The following is a 13102-nucleotide window of genomic DNA, read 5'->3' as shown; positions in this document are numbered from 1 at the left end:
AGTCTTCTACTATCTCCTTCCGCCCACATGCTCTAGAACCTCGCGAAGACACTGGAGCCTGCAAGCGAGGTGTCTAGCATGTTTTCGAGCCGGAAGGATGATGAACTGTCACTTGTACAGCACGCTAATAGATTAGCACGATCAGTCGCAAAGGAGCCACATGGCGACCAGTGACTCCTGCTCAGCTGGGATGCCTACCGTCCAGCTCCCCTTAGTCTGCTCTGGCTCCCGCTCCGCTCCCAACCTTGCCAACTGCAGGTACTCCGTACGGTGGACAACATTTCCTGTGTACCACAGTAGATTTCCAGCCCCAGTAAGGAGCGTGCCTGTGTCTGTGCACAACGTCACGTTCGAGAATGTTGGCGCCAGAACAAGATGAAGCAACCCAGCTTCAGAGCCTGATACAACAACTCACCGACGCAGCAAAAGCATGCGACTACTCGCCCGGGGCAAAAGGCTACATCGCAAGGACAAATGTCGCCGGCATTGCCAAAGACATCGTCCGCCTGATGATGGCCCCGAGTGACATGTCCATGCACCACTCGGTCAATGCAAGTCCCGTTTTCACTGGAACGAACAAGCATCCCCATTGATACTGATACGACGCAGATGCTGGAGATAGTGAGTATCCGAACGTTGATGAGCCTGGGGGTGTTTGACAAAATCCCGCTCGACGGCTCCATCTCTCTGGCCGAGCTATCCCAAGCCACCGGCGTGCAAGACTCGCTGCTCGAACGCCAACTTCGCCTTCTCGTCGGCACGAAATTCATCGACCAGACGCCGACCGACGAGTACACACACACGAAGTTCTCGAGGGCGTATATCCAGGTCCCCGGGCCGGGGAACTTCTTCCAGTTCATGAACGACGAATGCCTGAGCACCCTCGTCCACTTGCACAGCTACGTGAAGGACCGCGCGCGCGAGGACCACAAACCCGTACAGGAACCCGACGACCCTCTGCACAACCCGTACACGCGCCGCCACGGCATGGACGGCCACGCGGTGTGGGAAGTCATGGCGCAGTTCCCCGACCGCCTGCGCGCCTTCCAACTGGGATTCATGTCCCAGGAAGACTCGGTGCCCATTGTCGGCTTCTACGACTTCTCCGCGCTCTATGACCCGGAGACGGACGGCGATCGGCCCACCCTCGTCGACGTAGGTGGCGGGCAGGGCCAATCCATCATTCAAATTCTGAAGTCCTTTCCTACCCTGCAGCCCGACAGGATGGTCCTGCAGGACCTGCCGGAGCCAATCGCGCAGGGTAACGAATCCAAGCTCCTGCCCGAGGGCGTGAAAGCCATGGTCCACGACTTCTGGACCCCTCAGCCCGTCAGGGGCGCCAAGGCCTATTTCCTCCGCCGCATCATCCACGACTACTCGGACGAGAACTGCGTCACGATCCTCTCGCACCTGCGCGCCGCCATGGCGCCGGACTCGAAGGTCCTGATCGCCGACATGGTCATGCCCAAGCGCGTATACGAGGCCGATCTCCCCGCCGCGGCGATGGACAATTGCGTCATGGTCATGGGTGGGAAGGAGCGGACCGCCGACGGGATGAAGAAGATCCTGGAGGACGCCGGATTACAGATGCTCAAGATCTGGCAGAGTCGAGAGGGCGGTGCGACGGGGAATATTGTCGAAGCCGTGTTGCCTTGACCGGGAGACTAGATGGGGTATACTATACTATGCTATTGCCGACGTTGGCTTGAAGTCAGTCGTTTGATACGTAGCTATTGAGCGTATTTATGCTGCCGTTGAGCTAGAGATAATTGGCACACCACGTCCGAAGCTGCTCTCAGTACATCCCATGCGTCAATTTCTGGTGGAAGCGCGTGTCTAGATTTGTATGCTCCGGTACTCCGTTGCGTGGCCTCGGCTGATTCAAGCAAACGACATCATTGCATTATCCATAACTTGTGCGTAGCGCATGTATTGCCGCTTGTGCAGCTAGTCCTCTAAACGCCAGGTCACTGTAAAACACCCAGCGCTATGCCATTATGTATAGTACATTCCAGTGACAGTCCGTCTCATTTCTTGCTCGCCTTGCTCGGCTTTTTGCGAGCGCCGCCATCCCCGGCACCGGCGGCGGCACCCGTCTTCAGCTTGAGCTTGATTTGTGGCTCAGAGCTGGCGTCCCTCATCGATTTGGTGGGCGTCACTTGTATTGTGTCCCCATTCGCGTCCTTGGCGTTGGGGCTGCCTTCATCGCCAATATTGTTGACCTCCTTCAGTTTACTGGGCGGTGCCTTCTTGTCCATCTTCTTGACATCTCCGGCAGTGGTCTTCTGCTTCTTGTTTTTCATGGGACCACTACCCACGCTCTTTTCATCATCCTCGGCTTTGCGCTTAACGCCGCCGTTGGTGGCTGGTTTGGGTGAGTTTGCGCGACTGTCGCGAGGAGTCCCGCCAATTTTTGCATTAGCCTCACGACCCGCAGCCCGGTCTTTCTTGAGGAAGCAGCTGCCATTCAAGTGTGTCGCGAAAACGTTGACGGATTTCCAATGATCGCCGAGATGAGACTCCCGGTTGGGGCATTTTGCGGCAGGATAGTCAATCTCTTTGAACTCGAATGAGTCGGCAGGCATGGAAGACGACGGAGTCAACGGATCGGAGTTTTCCGATGCCGCAGGAGAGCCAGGATCGTCCTTTCTTTTCTTCTTGTTCTTAGGCTGGCCTTTTACTTTGACACCCTTCTTGCGTTGGCCGTGGACATCATGCTTGTCTACGATGATCATGGGCTCGGTCTTGCAGTATTGTTCGGTGGGATCTGGAACAGGGCGGGAATTGTAGCCGACCCTGGGGTATAATAGACGCCGTAGCCGGCAATTGGGACATCTGATGTGCTTTACCGTCTTCATTGGGTTGCCTTTTAGTTGGACCTGACCGGACTTAAGAATAGCAGCATTTGTCTCAACAGATTGGTCTGCGGTATTATTTTCGGCTTCGCTGTCTAGCTTGCTGCGGAGTTTCTCAGCTTTCTGCTCGAGTTCCACAACGGCTGTCTGCATTCGAGATATCTTCTCTTCTTGGTGGATTTCCAGGAGGATATCGTGCAGTATGCTCTCGACGGACAATTCGAAGAGGTATACCATCTGAGAAAGGTTAGTTGAGGAAGCGTTAGACCACGTATTAATTTAACTAACCGCTTGTTCTTGATCAGAAGCTGTCAGGGTGACATTAGGAGACTTGGAACTGGACGCTTTCGCTGAAGCCATGTCGAGAGACTCGTTGACTGGGGGTAGACAGTCAGCTCTGATCTGCTCATCTTCCATGAAACGCTTCCACAGGTCTGGGTCGAGGCCGCCATGTCGCGGCAATGAAACACCCGATGTTCTAGGAGCCATGCTGTGCTCAGACGAGAAAGGTGAAAAAGAGAGCCGCCAGCAACTGTGGAGAGGTGTAAAGGGTAATATGGGAAGAGTGCGCCTTTGCCCTTGCCCTAGGGTGTCCAAGCCTGCAGGAAAATAAACCAATACACGAGGCCAAAAAAGCACAATGCAGTCCGGGCATTTGAAGCCCTTGAAACATGCAGTGAATGGACATTCATGATGCGGCATCCTATTGTCCGGCAGTATTTTCACTTACCTATCTTGAGATGTGTATGGCAGCCTCCCACGTTGTGCCCCGTGGCTATTCACACAGCTTCACTCCCTGCCGCACCCGACAGTGCTCTACTCATTCAATAGCATGTATGAAGTCTTGAGGATTTCTCGTAGTGGTGGCTCGGAGTCGTGAGAGGTGTAAGCCTGCCCGCCTTGAAGAGGTGTGGTGTACACAGTGAAGCAAAAGGACCCGGACTAGCTCGTCCAGGCTCGTGACAACGAGGCGTCGAGCCGAGGTCAAAAGGGTGAGGAATGGAAGTAGTATATGACTTCGACGTGTGCTCTGTAGCTTAACCAAGACGGCTAACACATAAATATTTGCATACTGTGGTATATTTTCGGTGCATGTGCGTGGATGTCAAGTGGGTGCGGCGACGCAGGATGCAGAAAGAAAAAGGCCGGTCCGGGGGATGCTTAGGGCTCGCTAAGGTTCAAGATTAAGCCTCGATAACCTTGTTCTAGTGCCGGAAGCAACCGTGCCGATCACGTCCCCTTTGCAGTGGGCGCGTGTTCTCCTGTCCTTGCATGAAACGGTTAATCACCCAAGCCAGTGGCATTAGCAGGGCGGGTATGGATGACTTTCTTGCACGATGCCTCAATCCAGTCTGCTGTCCTATTTCACCAAATCGATGTCAGTAGGGGGGCCCACACAGACGGACTCGGAGCGAAACCGTCGAGTTGAGAATCATCGTGTTGAGACCAAGCACATCGCGTCTGCCGGCTCTTCATTGAGCCACGGACAAGGTGTTCTTGACGTAGCGCAGAACGAGGGTGCCCAGATCTCAACTCATCCGGCGAAACGGGCACCAACGAAGCCGCAGCAGAAGTCCCAACCCTCGACGCCGGTGGCACGCACAGAGGAACTCGAGGACATATCTCCACCATCGAAAGCTCTTTTGAAAACCCAACAACACCCGGCGGGAATCATACAGATCCCCCACATTCCAGGAGCCGCCGTTTCTCCCGTCTCGGAGGACCACTTGCAGGCGATACGACGCCTCACGGCTACGACGCTCCCCGTTCGTTATGGCGATGCATTCTTCAAAACAACGGTGACCGACCCAGTTGTGCGGCAGTTATCTCGTGTCGCTCTGTACGACTCAGAGCCCATTGGCTGGATCCGATGTCGCCTAGAGCCGTGCTCTGTGAATAGTGCTTTCTCTACACAGACGAACCCTCCATTATCGCAGATCTACATTCAAGCATTGGCCCTGCTTTCGCCTTACCGAAACCTCGGCATGGCAACATTACTTCTCAACGAGGTGCTGAGTTCGGCAGAGTCGCTAGTGGAGGATCCAATCTGCATTTACGCTCACATTTGGGAGAAGAACGAAGATGCGCTGGACTGGTATGCCAAGCGTGGCTTTAAACGCGTCATGCTCGTTGAGCGATACTACACGAAACTGAGGCCAAGTGGTGCGTGGATTGTCAGGCGTGAGCTTGGTGACACGTGAAACGGTGTGGTGGACCATGAGATTATTTCCGGGATATCAAAGCTGTTTGGACAATACGACTCGGGACGCATCCTCCTCTCTGCAACCTCTATTTGCAGTGGCCCCTATCCCTGGGATTCAGAGCGAGCCGAAGCATGATCAATAGCTCTTGAGCAAAGCTCGGTCTCTCCAGCAGCCGCCTCGACGGGGCTCGGTTGAGCTTTGGTAATTACAATGCCGACCAACCCATGTGCACGAAGACATGCCGCTTCCAGGGCCACAGAGCAAAGCTCTCCAGGACCATCATCATGAGGAGGTCGTAACGCTATCAGCTCGGAAGGCTATGGTTTCAATGGTGCTCCCTGTACAGAGTGGGGGCATTTGGATAAAGCTTCGCTCGCCAACAGAACGGATACGACAGGACTGTAGTGCGGTTACAGGGATGCATTCGCGGCAGACGAGCTGAAGGAGAGCTCCTTCTGTGCCCAGGATTGGCCGCTCGGGTTCTGCCAGTGATACTTTTAGGAACGGGATGCGGAAAAAGTATGCAGCAAACTGGTAGTCGTTCTCTCAATGCCGGATTTTCGGTTCCTGCCGCCCTCCCAATGGGTATGTACATGGCCCTCTCTGCCTTGTCAATAAAGATAAACAAAGCTCTGGGGTATATGGTCGAGCAATTAGAGCACAGAGGAAACGTAGTTCTCTTCCAGTTTCCGCACCTCCCGCTTGAAGATCTCGACCTCCTTCCAACAGTCGAGGGGCTTCCGGTCGTTTATTCGTAGACAGGAGATAACGTCTTGTCTCCTAATGCCGTATGTTAGCTCTAGATCGCGCATGCCGCTGAAAGACGTCCACGCACGCATTCTCTACTTCCTTTGGTAGCTCCTTTAAGGTCTTCCGCTGTCCCAGCTGTTGCTTGAGTTTTTCAATCTCTTGTTGTACCTTCTGACTCGATTGAGCTTTTCGCTTCTGTTCGTCATCGTTCTTAACGCCCGGGATCAAATCTTTGGGTGATATCGAGCTTGAGCCTGAGGGTGATTCCTCTGCGATTTTCTTCCGGATTGCCTCGAGCGCCTCGGACTCGTGCTTTTTGATCTTTTCCAGCTCTTCTGCTACGCGCTGCTGGATATGTAACTCTAAGGTCTTTGCGCGTGTGGAGTTTGTCTGTGGTAGAAGAGATTGTAAGCATGAGCTGTTCCTAGCATGCTGAGGGTGAATTTAGCATACTTCTGAAGATGCTTGAAGGGAGTCAATCAGCCTGGGAAGAGGTTAGCGAGCTTCCGCTCAAGTGCCATGCAGCTCGGTCGCCAAGTTCCATGCACAGCAAGCAGCAGACTTACTCCTGGGAGAACTGAATGGGTGTATCGCTTGCGAAAACATGCTTGGTCGACTCGTCGGGTTTCGACTGTCCTGCGCCCATCTTTGCGGCAATGTAAAAGATCGCAAAGGTGATGCTAGCTGATCATGACATACCCTCACACGAGTAAACGGCTGGGTAGAGGTCTGCAGGATAAGGAGAATACTTGCGCTGTTGCTCCTCGGACGCGAAAGCTCCAATTGCGTAGGGCGGCGGAAAAGAATTACTTGGCACCGCATTCAGTTCACGTGCTACATACTCACGATACTCCGACCTTGAAACTCTCACCTTCATATGCTCAATCATTCAGACATATCGGAGTACCACCCAGTCGCTAACTGCCCTAGCACTGCAATAGCTGTCCTCGACAGGATAATCAACCGCGAACAGAGTCGCATTGGACAGCCAACAATGGCCTCCCTGACAACGCGACATGCGAGTGTCGAAAGCAAGGGAGCGGCACACCGTCGTGTCCCCCCAGCTGTTCATCATATCACAAGCCTCGATACATCGGTGCACGCACGTAAGGATTGACTGTACTTTGTGAACCGTGCGCGGAGTTTCTGACCCCGGCATCCGGCTGCAGGCGTTCAGCGGCATGGTTAACCTCGAGGCCTGGCTGAGAAACCCATTTCTAAGACTCTCCTGCAACTGTTGCTGGAGTTTTGAACAACACCGACATCACCGAAAGCAAATGTTCCATCCAGTGCAAATACATGATGTCGGAAACAGAGTGCATCAGAGAGATTTAAGTAGACATAGCAGGGCTTCGTTGCATTAGAACCTTGTGCGTATGGCTTCTCCTCGGAACATTGCCAGCTATTTCAACCTGCCAATTTCAGAGGACACTCACATGGACCCCCTTGAGGCCGCTACTGCACATCTGAGCCTTCCATGATATCTGAAATCACAAATTCGAGGGCAAACTCTTTGGCGCCCACAAGTATCCAAACACAAATGAGCTCTTATGAGGGGGGAATGGGCACAGGCTGCAAGCAGGCACAAGTCAGCAGGAGAAGGAATGGACGAGATTTAGGCAAGAAAATGTGCAGGATGAGGCGAGTCAGGCACAACGACTTTGATTTCGTTTTCATTTTCATCCTCTTTTTCCTCACATCGTGAGCCTTGGTATGAAAGCCAGAACCGAGCACAAACAACAGCCGAGCAATATATGTAAGTGTGACTGGTTGCATTGCTCTCGACAAATGTCGCTACCCCTGAGACTGTGTTGTCCAAGTGTCGAAAAGGCAAAGTCGCCCGTGAAAATCGCACTGCAGACCATGACCAGGACCTACCTCCGAACAGTGTCAAAAGAGTCCACAAACAATAAGATTGAATATGGACATTCCCGAGATACAGTACACCGACAGTCCTGACATGGCTACACATAACCAGAGCTGCCGTTGTGTTGTTTCCACGGCGCCCCCATATTCAGTGGCTAAAGATCGTGGATGAAATACCTAGGTATGTACTCTGTAGAGGGCAACAATCACTGACTCTGGGTCCTGGGACTAGTGGCACGGCGCCGGGGCTTCTAGCCCACGTTCTTCTACCCAGGTACGTTCAAGTCCTAGCGTCGTCGACAAAATTACGGGGTTTTCGCCGGGCAGGCACAGTAGCCACAAACTGCAGCCACGTGCGGCTAGGGACGAATCGATGAAGACGGGCCCTCCTTTTATGCTTTAATGGATCAATGGCTCAGCGGGATCATGCAACAAGGAGACGATGGAAAGCCAACACCAAAAAATGGGGGCAACTGGTGATGTGATCCTAGTATTACACCTGAGGATCTCATCACCAGTTGTGGTATGAAATCACGCACGTCCAGCATATAAACAAAGCGTCAAATCAGCTATTCCTGGAAAAGCGCAGACGGGGAGGTAGGTGAATTTTCTGCCTCAGCTTCACGGAGCCAGCCACGACAGGACTACTCCATGGACACGACAATCAGCTTCTTGTGCTCTATCACGAAGATACAAGATGCATGGAAACCTTCTGAAGGGGTTTACCGAGCTGTGGCAACCAAATGCAGAGGGCGGACCACATCTACGACTCAGACAGAATTGCAAAATTGCATAGCGAAGACGAGCAGCAGTGTTGAGTTCAATCATTTGCCCTACTATAATTGATCGCTACAGTCTAACGCAGGCATAATGCATGCTTGCACACTAGCTCCAACCATCCCAACCATGCTGAACGAAGCGTGCAGCTCTGTGAGTCTGCGACTGACTGCAAAAGTGGTGGACTCTGGAAGATACGGTGGCGACGACAAGGGCCGGGCTTCGCTTACTTAGAGAACAAGCAGGGTAACGGCAAAGCATCTTCTGTCTGGTGAGTGGGCGCAGCCTCAGCTCAAATCATCACCTGAATGATTGCAAGGTCAGGAGAAGATATCATCGCATCCACAGGATTGAGGTCTGCAGCCGCATCAACCTCAGCCCCAACAGATATCTTCCTGAGGCATTCATCAATCTCATCATGACGACGCAAAATGAGTGGCTATGGAAGTCCTTCCGGGAACACATTGCACGCTGGTGGCTTCATTAACACTAACGCAATCTGTGAGAAGCTCGTAAAGTACAGTACAATAATGCCTGCCTCTGTGGTAGGACAATCCAAGGCTTTTGTGCAAGCGAATGTACAGTAGAACGTTTGAAAGTAAGCCAAGTTTTACTTCCCTTCAAAGTCTCCAAGCATACCGCATGATAACCAAGTGTGACACAGAATGTCCAAGAATCCAATGTTCGTCGTCTCCTCACAATCCCGCTTCCTTCATGCTTCTCTCAATGCCTTTCTTGCGCTGCGCATTGACGACGAGCATGTCGCGCTCTTTGAGCAGTGTCTCAAGTGTGTCGACAACTTTGTAAAAACTGCTGGCTGCGCCCTTTTCTTGGGTGAATTTCATGATGCTCAGATTTGCCTTTCGGCCATGTTCAAGAACGGAATATAGAAATGCATGAAAGTGGACTGGTTTGAGCTTGAGGTCTGTTTGATAATTAGCTTGTGCTGCGGTAAGAAACGGACGGTGCTACTCACAGTTTGATGCATCAACACGTCCACGCACAAGGTCAGTGCCACTTCGTCTTTCGGACACCACGTCTCTCAAACCAAACTTCCGCCATTCCTTGAGGATCTTGACGAGCTCTTTCTTCGCCTTGGCTTTGCTGATGACAAGGCACATTACTCGCGTCGCGGGTTTGATGTGGAAGAACTTGGCAAACCAGTTCTGGTTGACCTCGATGGGGCCAACGGCAGCCGCAGCCGAAGCTGCGTCAACGCTCGTAGCAGGAGGGTAGCTTATTCGAGCGACCGCCTTCGTCTCTGCTGGGTCATGGGTTGATTCTGTCCCCTCGGATAGGTCTCGCACGATGCGATGGTCGCCTGTAGTTGCTAAATCACCGTCTTTGAATCGCGATGACTTGGCAAACATCTTCTGAAACCATTTTCTCTTCTTCTCCATATGCAATTCAATGTCCGTTGTCTGGGGCTCACTGACCTTCGCGGTCGAAAGCGTGGAAGGATTGCCAGACTCGCTCGGTTGGACAACTTGGGATGCGTTTGAGAGCGCCTCTTGAGAAACATCCTCGGAAGACTTGTTGGGCTCTGGCGCATCCTGCGTCCCGGAACCACGTTTTCCAAGCCACGACCATTTCCGAGGGCCGTTCGCTGGGAAGTTCTTCTTCTTCGGCGAGCTTGGATTCTCATCGATAGTGTCGAGCTCCCGTCTTGCATACAGACGTGGATCATACCCATCACGCTCATATGCTTCCAATGGACCGCCTCTCAGCGAATTGATGAGAGCAACCTTGTTCTTCTTGACCCTCAATGGTTCTGCACGAGGGAAAGGGGACGTCGGATCAGGTGTGACCAGGCGTATGGTAGCATCCTGCTTGGAGCCAGGTGTCTTGAACTTGACAGGGGCCGATGCTGCTCGGGAAACTTCGTCACGATTGCGTCTGAGATCTGCCATAGTGTCTGCAGGGGTCATGCCGGAATAGTATCTAGTGTTGTGAGTTGGGTCAGATGCTGCTCGCTTATCGCAACTTCTCATTTTCTCGAACTCAGCGTCGATGCGTCTGTCAAGAGCAGCGAGCATGTCGACAAGAACAGATGGATCGGCATCTCCCCAGGTTTCAATGATCTTCTGTCGGCGCTCAGAAAGTTCCTGTAGCACTGGAGTTGCAGGAAGTGGTCTGTTGCGGATGCTTTCCGGAACTTTGTAATCATGTGCCGCCATTGAAGTCGCCGACGAGTCCATGGGAGCAGCCGGACTGGCTTCGCTAACAGTAGATACCGATGACCGATTGAATGCCTCTTCACAAATCTTGCCAAGCTCTGCGCTGACCTTTCGTGTCTCGTCTTTGAAGTAGGAACTGGCAACGCGCTGCTTTTTCATGTCGATGTCCGAGCTGGACTTACGCGGGCGGGACACTTGTGCCGGTGTCGATAGGCTAGGGTTGCTCTGACTCCCGTTCGTGGTACTTCTAGTCACTGGACGATCAGACAGGCGACTCTCGGAGAACAAAGGTCGAGCTTGTCGGTTGGCAGGGCCAGAAGAGTTCTGACGACGATGTTGAAAGCTGACCTGGCGCTTGTAGCTGACTGACTTTCTGATGCCTGGTACGCGTCTCGTGCTCGACGACAAAGAGCTCTTCGAGGTTGCAGTAGAATATGAGGCACGCTTCTTTGAAATGAGCTTCTCAAGTTCTTCGGACGTGAACGTGGGCAGTGCAGGTACTTCAGGTCGCATTCTATCCACGGCGCGATATCTGACGCTACCGGCGGAGCTCACAGAACGGCCTCCAGGAGTGGTTGGGCGATGGCGGATAACGACTGTGGGAGGTTCCGGGGCATCTCGGTCAATAGGAGTCCTGGAAGCGCGATATGGATCATAACTGCTTTGCGTAGCTTTGCTTGCCGCCGTGGCAGAGTTCTTATAATACCCGTCCCTCTTGTTGTTGTCATCACTAACAATGGAGAACTGAGAAGCTCGGCGGTTGTGGCCACGCTTGGGCTTGGCTGGCGGTTTGCTGACGTGGTGATAGTCACTTGCAGAGTGATGAAGCGGATCACCTGGATAGTTCTCAAGCTGATCGTCTCGGAATCTGATCAACGCCCAGTAAAAGAGCTTCTCGTGATTAGGTTCCTCACTCATCAATCGTCGAACCAGCTCATCCGGCTTCTCCCCGTGCCACAGGGTCGAAAGATTCCTCAGGATGTCGCCATCGATCTCTGAACGCTTCGTGACGCGCCTAGCACGGGCTTCAGTGCTTAAAGGGGGAGCGGCACCAATGAGTGGTGCTGGTGCGGCTAGGCTGGCATGGTACTTCTCGTACTTCGTGAGGAGCGGATGTTCCCAGATCTTCTCCATGGTGATTCTTCTTTCCGGTCGCTTCTGGAGAATACGCTGGATCAGATCTTGGGCTTCCGGACTCAGAGTCTGTGGTAGGTGGTAAGCTCCTTGCTTGACCAGTCGGAGAGTATTGGGCAATGTGCCACCATCGAAGGGCAAGAAACCATTGAGCATTGCAAATAAGATGATTCCTGTGCTCCAGATGTCGGACAAGTCTCCACGGTACTGGTTGCCCTGGATGATCTCAGGAGCGGCGTAGTGTGGACTGCCACATGAGGTGTTCAGCCATGTGCCATCGGGCTGGAGAGCTGCCATCCCGAAGTCGGCTAGCTTGATGTTGCGCTTGTCGTCCAGGAGAATGTTTTCCGGCTTAAGATCTCGATGGCAGATGTTGAAACGGTGACAGTATGACAACCCAGCGATAATCTGGCGGAACAGTCTGACGGCTTCTTCCTCCGGAAGAGCCCCATTGCTTGAGACATAGTCGAACAACTCGCCGCCGGGAACATACTCGAGGACGAGGTACAGCTCCCCCCGATTCTCCCAGATGTCGTAGAGATTGATGATGTTCGGATGTTCGATGAGCTTCATAATAACAACTTCACGTTCAATACCAAAAGGCATTGTGCGAGGACCAGTTGCAATCATTGAGGCTGTATCTTCGTGGTCCATCCGGGCCATACTTGCACTTTGAACCAGCGCAGCGGACTTCTTAGAGACAATCTTGACTGCAGCGATCTGGTTGGTGTCCCGATGTTTTGCCAGACGTACCCGGCCCGTGGCTCCCTTGCCCAGAGTTTTACCCAGCTGCCATGGTCCAACATGAGTCTTTCTCTTAGCTTTGGTGCCGGAGCCTGTGGATGTGGTGGACACTTGAGAGTCTCTCTTGCTTTCAGCAGCGAGCTCGTCAGCAACAGTGGACAGTCGCTTATTGTCAATCGGTTTGCCGGCAGCTCTTTCACGAACTGAGAGATTGCCTTCCGGTCTGAGTGACTCGTGGTGTGGTAGACGCGGCGATGAGCTTGTAGGGTTCTGAGCGCGTCGTCGTGGCGAGGTAGGCGCGGCTGGAGCTCTGGGTTGGATTTCACCCAAGACGTTCCTCTTGGAGTGCATATTAACCGAGCCGACCTGCCGGTCAGGTTTCTTTTGAGTGGACGGCATATAGCGATCACTGTCTCGGAGGGAATTGTGGACTCGCCATCAACTGCTTGCGCGCAGGGTCAGTTAGAGGGCAGCATTGTGAATGATGATACCTACATATCCAAAAATGGTTGAGGACGTCACGAACTGAGGATCTAAAAAATAACAGCTGTGCCGGCGACGCGAGTAACCGCGGAAAAGTTGGGAGACGGCGTGG

General features: G+C 53.0%; 6 protein-coding genes across 6 annotated transcripts; 3 read left to right on the top strand and 3 right to left on the bottom strand.

Moving 5' to 3' along the window:
* Nucleotides 1-356: 356 nt before the first annotated feature.
* Nucleotides 357-593, top strand: A1O7_02786 (uncharacterized protein; the record flags this gene model as incomplete). The annotated part of the gene is made up of 1 exon (XM_007756816.1): nt 357-593. The coding sequence occupies one exon, from the start codon at nt 357-359 to the stop codon at nt 591-593; it is 237 nt and encodes a 78-aa protein (XP_007755006.1).
* Nucleotides 594-609: 16 nt separating this feature from the next.
* Nucleotides 610-1656, top strand: A1O7_02785 (uncharacterized protein; the record flags this gene model as incomplete). Its single annotated transcript, XM_007756815.1, has 1 exon — nt 610-1656. The coding sequence occupies one exon, from the start codon at nt 610-612 to the stop codon at nt 1654-1656; it is 1047 nt and encodes a 348-aa protein (XP_007755005.1).
* Nucleotides 1657-2027: 371 nt separating this feature from the next.
* On the bottom strand, nt 2028-3344 carry A1O7_02784 (uncharacterized protein; the record flags this gene model as incomplete). Its single annotated transcript, XM_007756814.1, has 2 exons — nt 2028-3092; nt 3144-3344. The coding sequence occupies 2 exons, from the start codon at nt 3342-3344 to the stop codon at nt 2028-2030; spliced, it is 1266 nt and encodes a 421-aa protein (XP_007755004.1).
* Nucleotides 3345-4192: 848 nt separating this feature from the next.
* On the top strand, nt 4193-5056 carry A1O7_02783 (uncharacterized protein; the record flags this gene model as incomplete). The annotated part of the gene is made up of 1 exon (XM_007756813.1): nt 4193-5056. One exon carries the CDS (start codon nt 4193-4195, stop codon nt 5054-5056), a length of 864 nt encoding a protein of 287 aa, XP_007755003.1.
* A 656-nt stretch (nt 5057-5712) lies between these two features.
* Nucleotides 5713-6455, bottom strand: A1O7_02782 (uncharacterized protein; the record flags this gene model as incomplete). The annotated part of the gene is made up of 4 exons (XM_007756812.1): nt 5713-5839; nt 5895-6199; nt 6263-6293; nt 6376-6455. 4 exons carry the CDS (start codon nt 6453-6455, stop codon nt 5713-5715), a joined length of 543 nt encoding a protein of 180 aa, XP_007755002.1.
* A 2692-nt stretch (nt 6456-9147) lies between these two features.
* A1O7_02781 (CAMK/CAMKL/GIN4 protein kinase) lies at nt 9148-12858 on the bottom strand (the record flags this gene model as incomplete). Its single annotated transcript, XM_007756811.1, has 2 exons — nt 9148-9377; nt 9429-12858. The coding sequence occupies 2 exons, from the start codon at nt 12856-12858 to the stop codon at nt 9148-9150; spliced, it is 3660 nt and encodes a 1219-aa protein (XP_007755001.1).
* Between the last annotated feature and the right edge of the window lie 244 nt (nt 12859-13102).

Source organism: Cladophialophora yegresii (genome assembly GCF_000585515.1).
Source record: "Cladophialophora yegresii CBS 114405 chromosome Unknown aczIN-supercont1.2, whole genome shotgun sequence".
Taxonomy (NCBI): Eukaryota; Fungi; Ascomycota; class Eurotiomycetes; order Chaetothyriales; family Herpotrichiellaceae; genus Cladophialophora; species Cladophialophora yegresii.
The sequence above is the reverse complement of the archived record's forward strand: the minus strand, read 5'-3'. Positions and strand labels throughout refer to the sequence as shown.